General features: G+C 44.4%; 2 protein-coding genes across 7 annotated transcripts in view; one reads left to right on the plus strand and one right to left on the minus strand.

Annotated features, from left to right (window-relative positions):
- The window catches only part of ZNF597 (zinc finger protein 597), an 11,403-nt gene extending 7,597 nt beyond the window's left edge, over positions 1-3,806 (minus strand). The window contains exons 1-3 of the mRNA XM_032257946.1: positions 3,661-3,806; positions 3,424-3,509; positions 1,185-1,311 (exon numbers count right to left, since the gene is read on the minus strand). Of these exons, the coding sequence (XP_032113837.1) occupies positions 1,185-1,311; positions 3,424-3,456 (160 nt within the window). The 5' untranslated portion in view covers positions 3,457-3,509; positions 3,661-3,806. The remainder of the gene's footprint in view (positions 1-1,184; positions 1,312-3,423; positions 3,510-3,660) is intronic.
- Positions 3,807-3,862: 56 nt separating this feature from the next.
- Positions 3,863-14,292, plus strand: part of NAA60 (N-alpha-acetyltransferase 60, NatF catalytic subunit) — a 46,208-nt gene continuing 35,778 nt past the window's right edge. Inside the window, exons 1-2 of one of the 6 annotated variants that reach the window (XM_032257957.1) lie at positions 3,863-3,948; positions 9,147-9,216. Coding sequence is in view for 1 of the 6 variants with exons in the window: in XM_032257959.1 (XP_032113850.1) it covers positions 4,069-4,126; positions 9,147-9,216 (128 nt within the window). In the remaining 5 variants the exon portion in view is untranslated. Of the gene's footprint in view, positions 4,193-9,146; positions 9,217-14,292 lie in introns of all 6 variants that reach the window. The other 5 variants (XM_032257953.1, XM_032257954.1, XM_032257955.1 and 2 more) reach the window with 5 other exon arrangements.

The following is a 14,292-nucleotide window of genomic DNA, read 5'->3' on the forward strand; positions in this document are numbered from 1 at the left end:
AAAAAAAAAAAAAAAAAAAAAAAAAACCACAATGCAATCCAGTATCCAACAACATAAAATTCTCAATCTAACATCCAACCAAAATTTACCAAGCAAGTAAAGAAAAAACTGAAAATGTAACCCGTAACTAGAAGAAAAATCAATCGATAGAAACAGACCCAGAAATGACATCAATGATAAAACTAGTAAACAAAAAAAGTTTAAATATATTATAAATATATTTAAATTATATTATAAATATATTCCATATGTTTAAGCAGATAGAAGACAACATGAACATGAAGAGAGAAGTGGAAGACAGAAAATATGAGTTATTTAGAATAAGTAGTTATTCTTTTTGTTGCTTTTTTTTTTTTTTTGAGACAGAGTTTTGCTCTTGTTGCCCAGGCTGGAGTGCAATGGCATGATGTCAGCTCACTGCAACCTCCACCTCCAAGGTTCAAGAGATCCTCCTGCCTCAGCCTCCTGAGTAGCTGGGATTACAGGCATGCGCCACCACACCCAGCTAATTTTGTATTTTTAGTAGAGACAGGGTTTCTCCATGATGACCACACTGGTCTCGAACTCCCAACCTCAGATGATCCACCCACCTCGGCCTCCGAAAGTGCTGGGATTATAGGCCTGAGCCACCGCGCTGAGCCTATTCTAGTTATTCTTTTATTTCTGACTAGGATTAAGTATCTAACCTATCCCAAAGTATTTAGAATAACTATAACAACTACTTAGAATAAATAAGTAGAATAAATAGTTTAGAATAGTTTAGATACTCAATCCTAGTCAGAAATAAAATCTGCTTAGGCACAGGAGTCCATCTATGTATGTTTCCTCTTAGGTGAGAAAGGCATAGCATCCCCTAAGAGTAAATCAATTTCCAGTCTTTAGCAAATGATAGTGATTTATACTAATGGGATTTTCCAAGTAAAACTGTAAACTACCTGCAACAAACATTTGTGGACGATTACAAAATACCACCATCTCTTGCACTAAACCACAGTCACTGTACTAGACTGAATTTTTGTCTTTAAGAAATCATTTCACATTTTAAAACTTTTTCTCTCATACAATTATCATCTCCACAGAAATTACTCAGGGACAGGTCCCACTCCACCACATCAACATATAGATAAAGCATGATGTCCCAGAATTGATAAAAGTTCCAGATACAGGAAAAATAATTGTCTTACCCATCAAGGCTGCATCCTCCAAACACTCCTGTGTGGCATCTCTGCTGAGGGACCTCTGGGCAGGGTGCAGAGTCACACACTCCTCTTGAGAAAAATACACAGCCAGATCCTCAAACAGCATTGGTCCCTGAAACATAAGAGCCTGTGTCAGTACAAGTGGCTGGAGGGTCAGCCCCTCACTTAGCCTAGGAAGAATGAGAAGAGCTAGAAACATCAGACTCACGAAAAGGGCTTAGTGTATAAGGTTCTTGAGTGCTGGAGTTGGGTAAACCAGTTCTAAGGGGTGGGGTGAGGGTTGGAAAGAAGAGAGTTAACATACACATAAATTTTGAGGCAGTGGTTTAAGGACGGGGTGTACTGTGAGAATTATAGTCTATCCAGGAAGAGAGAAAAGATGAGGGAACAGCTCTTAGGGAGGGAAACCATTCTTCCTTTTGATTGGTCACCATCCTTCCTTTCATTGGTCAGCGTTCTCCCAAGGGGGCAGAAAGGATGCTCTAAGAAAAGAAGGTTGGGGCCAAGTGCAGTGGCTCATGCCTGTAATCCCATCACTTTGGGAGGCTGAGATGGGGGCAGATCACTTGAGGTCAGGAGTTCGAGGCGAGCCCGGCCAATATGGTAGAAATCCCGTCTCTACTAAAAATACAAAAATTAAGGCCTGGCACAGTGGCTTAGGTCTGTAACCCCAGCAGGAGGCAGAGGCGAGTGGATCACCTGAGGTCAGGAGATTGAGACCAGACTGACCAACATGGTGAAACCCGGTCTCCACTAAATACAAAAAATTAGCCAGGTGTGGTAGCGAATGCCTGTAATCCCAGCTACTTAGGAGGCTGAGGCAGGAGAATCGATTGAACTCAGGAAGCGCAGGTTGCAGTGAGCCTAGATTGCACCACTGCACTCCATCCTGGGCGACAGAGGGAGACTCCGTCTCAAAAGAAAAATAGCCAGGCGTGGTGGCACGTGCCTGTAGTCCCAGCTACTCGGGTCGCTGGGGCAAGAGAATCGTTTGAATCTGGGAGGCGGAGATTGCAGTGAGTCAAAATTGCGCCATTGCATTCCTCCAGCCTGGGCGTTGCAGTGAGACTCCATCTCAAAAAAAAATTTTAAAAAGGGAAAAGGTTGGGCAGCCCAGGAAGAATCATAAAGAGATAAAGGTTGCAGGATTCTCCCAACATCCTTCCCTTTGCTATTTCCTTTCATCCCCTAAACTCACTCCAACACTTCATTAAGGCCTTACCCCACCACCTTCTTTAATGGTGTGATTAAGAATCACCTGGGATTTATTATTACTTAACAATTGTGGAGTCTAGAAATGTGCTTAATTTAAAAATTCATTCAAATTGGAGAAGTACCAAATCTGTAATTTGGGGAAACATTCCAAAGCCACTTTGAGGCAGAGCACAGTCGCTCATGCTTGTAATCCTAGCACTTTGGGAGGCCGAGGTGGAAGGATAGCTGGAGGCCAGGAGTTCCTGGCAAAGCAGCAAGACACAGTCTCCACAGATAATTTTTTTTTTTTTTCTGAGACTGAGTCTCACTCCCTCACCCAGGCTGGAATGCAGTGGCGCAATCTCGGCTCACTGCAACCCCCTCCTCCCGGGTTCAGGCGATTCTCCTGCCTCAGCCTCCTGAGCAAACTGGGATTACAGGCGCCCGCCATCACGCCCAGCTAATTTTTGTATTTTTAGTAGAGACGGGATTACACTGTGTTGGCCAGGCTAGTCTCAAACTCCTGACCTTGTAACCCGCCCGCCTCGGATTCCTAAAGTGATGGGATTACAAGCGTGAGCCACTGCGCCCAGCCGACACAGAATTTTTAAAATTAATCAGACACTGTGGTACGCGCGCCTACAGTCCTAGCTACTCCAGAGGCGGAGGCTGAGGCTCGAGGATCCCCTGAGTTCCAAACGGACCTATGATCTCAGCACTGCACTCCAGCCTGGGCGACAAGGTGAGACCCTGTCTCTAAAAAGACAAGATAAACAGAAAGACAGTGAGAAATTCTCTTAGAGTCCTCCACAGGGCCCTGCTCCCAGTTGGTAGTTGTCAAAGAAGGAACTCGGTAAATCACTTCTCCTATGTGCCTGGTCTTGGAATGAAGAACGCTTGGTGAAATGGTTATTTGGGGCTCGAGCGCACTCCCACCACAACAGGCATGCCCAACCCTCCTCCAAAGGAGGGGGTCAGGCGAAGACCGAAAGCAGGGATGAACTTGTACGACAATGGTTCCTCGACTCACCTGGGCCTCGGGCGTCGGGGGCACGGACGCCATTTGGGGGGTGGGGAATGCCTTGTTCCAGACGCCACAGGGACTACGAGACAAAGCTGCGGGGAAGAGAACAGTCCTTAAATGGACCAATTCTGCTGCCAAGCTCCTCCAGTACGCCCAGCCTCTCTCGATTCCCTCCGAAACCCCCTTTAAAACCTATGCTGACTGCTCCTCCTCCCAGCCCGGCTTCGAAAAGGGCCCACTTACCGCTCCGAGGCTAATGACAGGCCTCGCGCTCGCCAGGCTGGAGCCGCAGAAAGCGACGCCCTACCAAAACACTACGAAGAACGCCACGGCCACTGCAAAACTCCCACGCTCCCATGCTCTCCTACGCAGGAGATGCAGGAAAAGCCGCCGGAAGCGACCCGCCCTCAACCCTATCTGTCATCCTTCCCTTTAATTGGTCGGACTTCTGCCGAGGGGACAGTCCTTCTTTTGTGTTGACCAATGGAATACCTTAACCGAGGACCGGTAGCCAATGGGCCGCTGCGAGAGGTAGTTTTCCTTCTTTTCATTAAGCAAGCATTTCCGCTTCCGCTGGCGGGGTCTCCCCCGTGAGCTCCTGGCCTGTTGACCCGCCAAAGTACATTCTTAGAGTGACCCCAGAGGGACGTAATGTTTCCGAGAAGGACAGAAAGAAGACTGAGAGACACCGTATCTCGAAAGAGAATCGGTAACAAAATGTGGGTTCGGCCAACAGTGTCTTGTAGGCCTGAAATTTTGTTCTGGCCCGAGCGAGGTGAATGAATAGGCCGGTGGTTCCGGCCTAGGCTGGGCTTGAGCTGTCGGTTGTGTCTTGGGTGGATGGTGGGGCCGTGGAACATGAAGGGATGTCTTTTTCTGCGTTCACAGCGTTCAGATCGCTGTAGGCCAAGTTGCTAGGCTCCGACTCAAAAGTGTTCTAGGGGCATTATGTATTGTACCCGCAGCTGCAACCTAACCGAGCTGCGTCAGCTTCCGAGTCACAGGGGTCCCCACGCGGGAATAGAGCCTTAGGTTTGCGTCGCGGGACGTTGTTCGTCGCCAAATACCTCACATTCAGCCTGCCCGAGAGCCAGATATTTCCTATTGTATGTTGGAGGAAGAGAGAGTGCCCTTTAGAGATTTGGAATCGGAAAATTGAGCTCCTTCCTAAGCCCTGTCACTGACTGGTTGGTAATCTTGGTCAGTTTACAACTTTGCTTTCCTCATCTGCAAACAGCTCAGAATGCCTCTCTGGGCTAACTCAAGAGGTTAATTTCAAAGATTGTAAGATAATGTAAGCGAAAGAAGTTGACAGTTTATAAAGGTGTTTGGGAAAAGAAAAAGATGAAAATAATAAGTACCTTGATAGACAAGCCTGAAGAGCTTCAGCGTGTTTCCTTATTCTAGTGCTAGGCACATTACTGTATCTAAACGCTTTCTCAATGAATGACCACATGGTTATTAAAACGATATTAGGAGAGTTGACAACTTAGGTAGTGTGATTTGGTGGAATATCTGATAGGATAGTTTCAGCTGCAAGTAACAAAACCCACCAAAATCATGTTCAAAAAGCAATTACAGGTTGGTTAATTCAGCAGCCCAGTGACAACATCAAGGTCCCAGTGTGTCTCCTCTGCTACACTTAGCATGTTGGTAAAGTTGATAATAGAATCCAGGTAAAATACGTAGACATGTGTCAAGTCATGTACCCATCCTAAACTAGTTATTACCAAGAATAAATATGGCCGGGCGCGGTGGCTCACACCTTTACAGCACTTTGGGAGACTGAGGCCAGTGGGTCACAAGTTCAGGAAATCGAGACCCATCCTGGCTGTCTCTACTAAAAATACAAAAAATTAGCCAGGTGTGGTGGCATGCACCTGTAGTCTCAGCTACTTGGGAGGCTGAGGCAGGGGAATCACTTGAACCTGGGAGGTGGAGGTTACAATGAGCCGAAATTGCACCACTGCATTCCAGCCTAGCAGCAGAGCGAGACTCCATCTCAAAAAAAGAAAAAGGAAATAAATATCACAATTGTTTGGAGCCCATCATGCATCAGCCCCTGGCACTAAGAGAAGGACCCAACCTCCATGATAATCTACCTGCAGAAAATCAGGGCTTTGTTATAAATGAAAAGGAAAGGAAGTGGAAAATAAGTCAGATAGGAAACTGGTAATGTCTCCTACAAATGACATCTCTTGACAGCTAACTAAGAGCCAGACCTTGTGGGGATGCGTCACAAAAGATGGGTACCTGGGAGTCCCAGGAGAAAGGTGCTTCAAGGACAGGTGGAAGAATGGTAGGAACAAACTTCCCTACAGGCTAGAACAGTCCAAAGTGTATATGTTGAAGAAGAGCTAATAGCCTGTGTATGAAGATGTAAGCCAAAGAAGTGTTCATTATTGAGTCACTGTGGTGCTCACATAGTCATTTTTCCTTCTTGGTTTGTGCTTATTCTTATATCAGCAATATCTCATTTTAGTCTGAGATTCTCATGATCTGGATTTTTGGCTCTTTCACCAAGAACAAGAGTCTCCCATGGCTCTCTTCTTTAAATCCTGTTGTCAGAAATAAACACAATTTTCAGTGCTTTGAGATGAAGCATGTGGTATTAACTCAGTGGATTACCAGAGAAAGAGATGCCTGAAATGGGAAAGGAAACAATCTTCCCCTAGACTATCTTCCCTAAGAGCTATCAAAACTATAAACAAGTAGGTCAAGGAGGAGGAAGCTTGAAAGCTTTATCTTCCTCAAAGTAAAAAGAGATGACATACAAAGTCCAAGATAGGCCAAGATTGAAAAATTAGACTGCATTATATCCCTAACTCAATTTTGTAAAAAATCACAAATGCTTGACTGTATATCCAAATGTTCAAGTAACGTATTTTAATCATCAAAATTTAAAAATCCATCCACAACTTTTTGCAAATTTTTCCATGTCTGTTTTTAACATGATACTAGTAATAACAATTACAACCCATTTGTATTGAAATTATTTCTGTAACCAAGCATCTGCTTTCTCTGAAAATTATGTTTTAAAATATTAAAAATAACATCATTATAAAAGCAGTATATGTACATTTTAGAAAGTTAGAAAAGGCCGGGCGCGGTGGCTCAAGCCTGTAATCCCAGCACTTTGGGAGGCCGAGGCGGGTGGATCACGAGGTCAAGAGATCGAGACCATCCTGGTCAACATGGTGAAACCCCGTCTCTACTAAAAACTACAAAAAATTAGCTGGGCATGGTGGCGCGTGCCTGTAGTCCCAGCTACTCAGGAGGCTGAGGCAGGAGAATTGCTTGAACCCAGGAGGCGGAGGTTGCGGTGAGCCGAGATCGCGCCATTGCACTCCAGCCTGGGTAACAAGAGCGAAACTCCGTCTCCAAAAAAAAAAAAAAAAAAAAGAAAGTTAGAAAATACAGGGAAAAAAATGGCACCACATTTCTGTCACCCAAAGATCACCTCTATTTATTCTTTTTAATTTATTTATTTTTTGAGATAGAGTCTCACTCTGTTGCCTAGGCTGGAGTGCAGTGTGTGATTTCCGTTCACTGCAACTTCTGCTTCCTAGGTTCAAGTGATTTTTGTGCCTCAGCCACCAGACTAGCTGGGATGACAGGCACACACTCCCCCACCCAATTAGTTTTTGTATTTTTAGTAGAGATGTGGTTTCACCATGTTGGCCAGGCTGGTCTCAAACTCCTGGCCCCAGCGATCCACCCACTTCAGCCTCCCAGAGTGCTGGGATTACAGGCACGAGCCACCACACCTAGCCTAATTTTTCTTTTTCTTTTTCTTTTTTTTTTTTTTTTTGAGGCAGAGTCTGCTCTGTGACTCAGGCTGGAGTACAGTGGCACAATCTCAGCTCATTCCAACCTCTACCTCACGAGTTCAAGCAACTATTCTGCCTCAGCATTCTCCCAGAGTAGCTGGGACTACAGGCACAGGCCACCATGCCTGGCTAATTTTTGTATTTTTAGTAGAGGCGGGGTTTTGCCATATTGGCCAGACTGGTCTCAAACTCCTGACATCATGATCTACCTGCCTTGGCCTCCCAAAGTGCTGGGATTACAGGTGTGAGGCACTGTTCCCAGCCCCAACTTTTAAGTCTGTATCTTTTCCCTAGTGATTTTTTTTTATGGTGATGTGGCTCTATATTGAAATGGAAAGATACTCAATATGTTTTGGGGAGTATAATTGGTTATGAAACAAAAATAATAAAGTTGTTTTTGAAGACTTCATTAAAATGTTACTGTTATATTTTTAATTTTTTAATTTTTATGGGTATATAATAGGTGTGTATATTTATATGGTACATGAAATGGTTTTTTTTTTTTGAGATGGAGTCTCACTCCCATCACGCAGGCTGGATTGCAGTGGCGTGATCTCCGCTCACTGCAACCTCCACCTCCTGGGTTAAAGTGATTCTCCTGCCCCAGCCTCCCAAGTAGCTGGGATTACAGGTGTGTGCCACCACATCCAGCTAATTTAGTATTTTTAGTAGATTCAGGGTTTTGCCATGTTGGCCAGGCTGGTCTCAAACTCCTCACCTCAGGTGATCTATCCAACTCGGCCTCCCAAAGTGCTAGGATTACAGGCGTGAGCCACTGCACCTGGCCTACGAAATGGTTTGATGCAGGCATGCCATGTGTAATAATCACTTCAAAGTATATGGGGTATCTTCCCTGGAATTTTTAACATGATTTCCAGAATGAATTGCTCACTCAGTTTGGTGTGTTTCCAATTCCCAGATGGTACTGCCTTTCAAGGTCTATTACTTAAACATAAGTATGGCTCTGGTTCTTATGGCCTTTACTGTATCCCTTATGAGAAGTTGATACTGATCGGAAATTGACACAGAGCCTTCTTACCTACACCAAAGGCCTCTAGGTAAGCAAGATTATTTCTCCCAACTTCAGCAAGAGGGTTTCTTACTGGTATTCAGAGTGCCTGACTGAGCAGTTAGAAAACCGTTGTTTCCTAATCTCCAGTCTTTTCAAGGGAACAATGGCTGCAACTCATGTCTGCAAGAACAAGAGGCTCATACAGTTTTGAAATTAGCACAACTTCTATAGGAGTCTTTTTAGTTTCATTTAGCCTTGACTTGAAACTCATAGGAGTCTTTTAATCAGAAAAAGGCTCAGGGGTCTAAATGTACCTTCATCATGTTAACACTATTACCAAAAACTGGCTTTGCCAGTTTTTGTGAAACTCTAGCACAATTATTTTTTAGTCACTGAGGCCAGAGGTGCTTCCAGAGAAAGATTCTGGACCTACTGATAACCGAATAATTATTGTTACTAGAAGCTGCAACCAAAGACTCCTGGAGGGTAATGAAAGCTACAGAGAATGCAGGTTAGACACAGTGAGGACAGAGAAGAAATGATGGATTGGAAGTTGGGTGTGGTCGCTCACACCTGTAATTCCAGCTACTCTAGAGGCTGAAGCAAGAGAATCACTTGAGTCCAGGAATTTGAGGCTGCAGTGAGTTAGCCTTGTGCCACTGCACTCCAGCTTGTATGATGGAGCAAAACCTTGTCTCAACAACAACAGCAAAAAGATGGATTACTTAGTAGGTTAGAGAACTACATGTTTAGATAGTTAATTTTTCCCTCAAAGGGCCCATCAGATTGAGATTCTGAGATCCAGAGTTTGTCTGACACTCACTGACCTATGAGTTGTAGAGATGAGATAGCCAGGAGTGATGGCCTTATGTTTTTCTCCCCTGCAGCATACAGAAAGGCTGTACCTGGAGGAAAGAAGTGTGGAGCCAGCCTGAGTCGGGAGAAGAGCTCCAGGAAGTGAGTGAATGCCTTCTGTGTCCTGCTGTGAATGCTCATAGTCAGAGGAAGCCTACTTTAGTGAAATCCATTTTTGGCCTGTCAAGTATTAAATATTTTCTTAATTTTTAGTACTGAATGATAGAAGGCATCTAGTGAAACAAATGCTTTCACTTTCTTGCTATGAGGGTAAATGAATTTATTCTTAACGTTAGGTACATAGGGAAATGATAAAGTATGCCAGCCTCTCTAAACTATAAACAAGTAAACAAGATTTGTTTTAAGTGTCAATCGCTGTGAGTCTGATTGGTAAGCCGTCTCAGGGCACACTGCTGTGTTAGTGGAGAACAAGACTCTCCCAGTGTGCTGCCGTGACCCTCTGAGATTGGTCTTTGTGGCCATGTGGTCATCCTCTGCCACCTCTGGTTTGGTTCTAATCACAGGAAGCAGTATCATCCTTGGTGATCCGTCTTACACACTTGAATCATTTTATACCAAAGCAGAATTTCTTTTGTTAAAAATTTATTTTCATTATCTACTCATAAAAACAGAACCAAAGGGCTCCGTGCAGTGGCTCATTTCCTGTAATCCCAGCACTTCAGGAAGTGAGGTGGGTGGATTACTTGAGGTCAGGAGGTCAGGACCAGCCTGGCTAACATGTTGAAACTCCATCTCTATTAAAAACTACAAAAATTTAGCCAGGGGTGGTGGCACACACCTGTAGTTCCAGCTACTCAGGCTTAGGTAGAAGAATTGCTTGAACCCAGGAGATGGGAGGTTGTAATGAGCTGAGATTGCACCACTGCTCTCCAGCCTGGGCGACAGAGCAAGACTCCATTTGATGTGGTTTGGCTATGTCCCTGCCCACATCTCATCTTGAATTCCCATATGTTGTGGGAGTAACCTGATGGAAGGTAATTGAATCATGGGGGCAGGTCTTTCCCGTGGTGTTCTAGTGAGTGAGTAAATCTCACGAGATCTGATGGTTTTAAAAAGGGGAGTTTCCCTTCACAAGCTCTCTTTTGTCTGCCACCATGTGAGACGTGCCTGTATCTTCCGCCATGATTGTGAGGCATTCCCAGCCATGTGGAACATTAAACATTAAACATTTTTCTTTTGTAAACTGCCCAGTCTTGGGTATGTCTTTATCAGCAGTGTGAAAACAGACTAATATACCATCTCAAAAAAAATAAAAAAAGAACCAAAGAATAATTCCTTTGGAAGCAAAATATTTGGCTCCTGACTGAAGGAGTTTTGATTCATGCATATATATATATATATATATATGTTTTTTTTTTCCTTCAACATTTTTTGAGACTGAGTTTCGCTCTTGTTACCCAGGCTGTGGAGTGCAATGGCGCGACCTCGGCTCACCGCAATCTCCGCCTCCTGGGTTCAGGCAATTCTCCTGCCTCAGCCTCCCGAGTAGCCGGGACTACAGGCACGCGCCACCATGCCCAGCTAATTTTTTGTATTTTTAGTAGAGACGGGGTTTCACCATGTTGACCAGGATGGTCTCGATCTCTTGACCTTGTGATCCACCCGCCTCGGCCTCCCAAAGTGCTGGGATTACAGGCGTGAGCCACCGCGATTCATGCATATATTAATAAACCCTTCAGAACCATGAGTTAGGGTGATTCACCGTTCCTTGTGCCAGTCTCATGGAGCCTTTCTGTCCTTCTAGGAGTGCTCTCAGGGTGGTCTACAGGCCTCTCAGGCAGAGCAGAGGCTGGTCAGCAAGCTACAGGGCTTGCCATGAAGTGGCTTGTTCATGATTTGTTTCTGGGACCTTAGAAAAAATGATTTCAGGGTCTACCTAGAAAGGCCGCTTTTGGAAATGTATGGATTTCTTCCTAAGTGAGTCAGGAAAGTTGTGATCCAAGGAAAGGCATACAGGTTTTAATGATGAACCAGTTTGTTCCTTTGTTTTCTGGCTTTCATTCTTCATGTCATGTGCTCAGGGTGGCCACTGGAGAGAAGAGCTTCATTCTGCATAGTATAGAAGCTTTGGGTGGGTGTTTCATCATCTGTAAAATGAGGACAATACTTAACTCTCAGGGCCATTGTAATTTAAAATATACAGTACAAGCATTATAAGTTAGAAGTAAACTAAAACATACAGGAAGGGTTATCACTCAGTGTTTGGCATATAGCAGACACTTAGTAAATAATGCATTCACTGTTCCATTCTAGAAGCTCCATTGTTGTTTGTACAACTAACACCTCTGTTGAAGTGCTTATCAGATTGTCTTGTAACCACACACCTCCTCAAAGGCAAGATGTGTGTAATCACACATATCCTTGGTCACCATGTGTTCCCAGATTGAGAAAGGAAGAAATGAAAAGAATCCAGTATCTAAGCTCAGCCTCCATTTCACTTGCTCTTGCCTTTTATTTATGAAAATATAGTACTTATCTATGTAAATAATATCTCTGAATGGATACCAGGAAAATGGTAAGATGAGTTACCTGGAGAACTTGGGTACTGAGTTGGAGGGCGGGAAACTTATTTTTCACCAATGTTTCCTTTTGTTCTGCTTTAAAATAATTTACCCTAGGTGTGCATTACTTCTGAACATAAAAATGTTTAGTGTCAGAAAACACCCCAAGTTAAACCAAAACCAAAATGTTAGATACACTGGTAGCAGTCATTATAAAAGAGGAAATATAAATGACTCAAAAATGGAAAAGGTGATCAGACTTCCTGAGATATGTACATGAAAACAATGAGATCTTTTTCACTTAGACTGCAGAAAGGTAGATAATACCCAGCCAGATGTGGTGGCTCACACCTGTAATCCTAGCACATGGGAGGCTGAAGTGAGTAGATCACCTGAGCTCAGGAGTTGGAGACCAGCCTGGGCAACATGGCAAAACCTTGTCTCTACAAAAAAAAAATACAAAAATTAAGGTGTGGTGGCAGGCACCTGTAGTCCCAGCTACTCAGGAAGCTAAGGCAGGAAAATCACTTGAGCCCAGGAAGCAGAAATTGCAGTGAGCGGAGATTGTGCCACTGCACTCCAGCCTGGGAGACAGCACAAAACCCTGTCTCAAAAAAAAAAAAAAAAAAATACTTGGCTGAGCATGGTGGCTTACATCAATAATCACAGCACTTGGTCAGATCACTTGCACCAGGAGTTCAAGACCAGCCTGGGCAACATAGTGAGTCTGTCTCTACAAAAAGTAAAAAATTAGCCAGTTGTGGTGGTACGTGCCTGTAATCCTAGCTTCCGGAGAGGCTGAGGTGGGAAGATCACTTGAGACCAGGAGGTCGAAGCTACAGCAAGGTGTGATAATGCCACTGTGCTCCAACTTGGGTGATAGAGTGAGACCTTGTCTCAAAAAACTTTAAAAAGACTAATCCCTACGTTTGTGAGTCTGTGGGCCATTTGCCCTGCTGTAGTGGGTGTAGAGTCTTCACACTCTTAGTATGAGAATAAATTTGTAAAACTTTCTGGCAGGCAATCTAGGGTTTGTTTCCAAAGTTAAATGTGGTTAATTAAAAATCATTTTATTCATGCCTGTAATCCTACCACTTTGGGAGGCTGAGGTGGGCAGATTGCCTGAGCTCAGGAGTTCAAGACCAGCCTGGGAAACATGGTGAAACCTGTCTCTACTAAAAATACAAAGAATTAGTCAGGTATGGTGGTGGGCACCTATGGTCCCAGCTACTCGGGAGGCTGAGGCACAAGACTCGCTTGAGCCCAGGAGACAGAAGTTGGAGTGAGCTGAGATCGTGTCACTGCACTCCAGCCTAGGGGACAGAGCAAGACCCTGTCTCAAAAAAAAAAAACAAAAAAAAAGAGGCTGGGTGCAATGGCTCATGCCTGTAATCCCAGCACTTAAGGAGACCAAGGCGGGCAGATCATGAGGTCAGGAGTTCAAGACCGGCTTGACCATATGGTGAAACCCTGTCTGCATGAAAAATACAAAAATTAGCTGGGTATGGTGGTGGTGGTGTATGCTTGTAGTCCCAGTTACTCGGGAGGCTGAGGCAGGAGAATCACTTGAGCCCGGGAGGCTTCGGTGAGCCATAATTACACCACTGCATTCCAGCCTGGGTGACAGAGTGAGACTCTGTCTCAAAATAATAATAATAATAATAATAATAATAATAATACTTGACTGAGCACAGTGGATCACACTAGTAATCTCAGCACTTTGGGAGGTAAGGTGGTCAGATCACTTGCACCAGGAGTTCAAGACCAGCCTGGGTAACATAGTGAGACTCTGTCTCTATAAAAATAAAAAATTAGCTGGTGTAGTGGTACGTGCCTGTAGTCCCAGCTACTGGGAGGCAGAGGTGGGAGGATCGCTTAAAACCAGGAGGTGGATGCTGCAATAAACCGTGAGTGTGCCACTGTGCTCCAACTTGGGTGACAGAGTGAGACCTTGTCTCAAAAAACTTTAAAAAGACTAATCTTTACATTTTTGAGGCTGTGGGCCATTTGCCCTGCTGTAGTGGGTGTAGAGTCTTCACACTCTTAGTATGAGAATAAATCGCTAAAACTTTCTGGCAGGCAATCTAGGATTTGTTTCCAAAGTTAAATGTGGATAATTAAAAATAATTTTACTCATGCCTGTAATCCCACCACTTTGAGAGGCTGAGGCGGACAGATTGCCTGAGCTCAGGAGTTCAAGACCAGCCTGGGCAACATGTTGAAACCCTGTCTGTACTAAAAATACAAAAAGTTAGCTGGGCATGGTGGCCTGTACCTGTAGTCCCAGCTACTCAGGAGATTGGGGCAGGAGAGTCGCTTGAACTCAGGAGGCGCAGTCAGTAGTGAACCAAGATCCACTTCACTCCAACCTGGACAACAGAGCGAGATTCTGTCTCCAATAATAATAAAAAATAATAATTTTAACCAACATTCTAGGAGTTTTCCCTAAGGAACTAATCAGAACGCATACAGATTTGTGTACAAGATGTTGAGTTGCAATATTGTTTTTGACCTGAATGTCTAGGAGTGGGTGGGGAAACCTGATCCCCAGTCCCTCCTCTCCTCCTGGCCCAACGCCAGTTCATCTCCTGCCTTTCCCAAATAGAGCTTGAATAGGGCCACTGGTAGCCGGAATCCAGGGCAGGGTGTTGGTTGG

Source organism: Sapajus apella, unplaced genomic scaffold, assembly GCF_009761245.1.
Source record: "Sapajus apella isolate SASKATOON/1434 unplaced genomic scaffold, GSC_monkey_1.0 scaffold99, whole genome shotgun sequence".
Taxonomy (NCBI): Eukaryota; Metazoa; Chordata; class Mammalia; order Primates; family Cebidae; genus Sapajus; species Sapajus apella.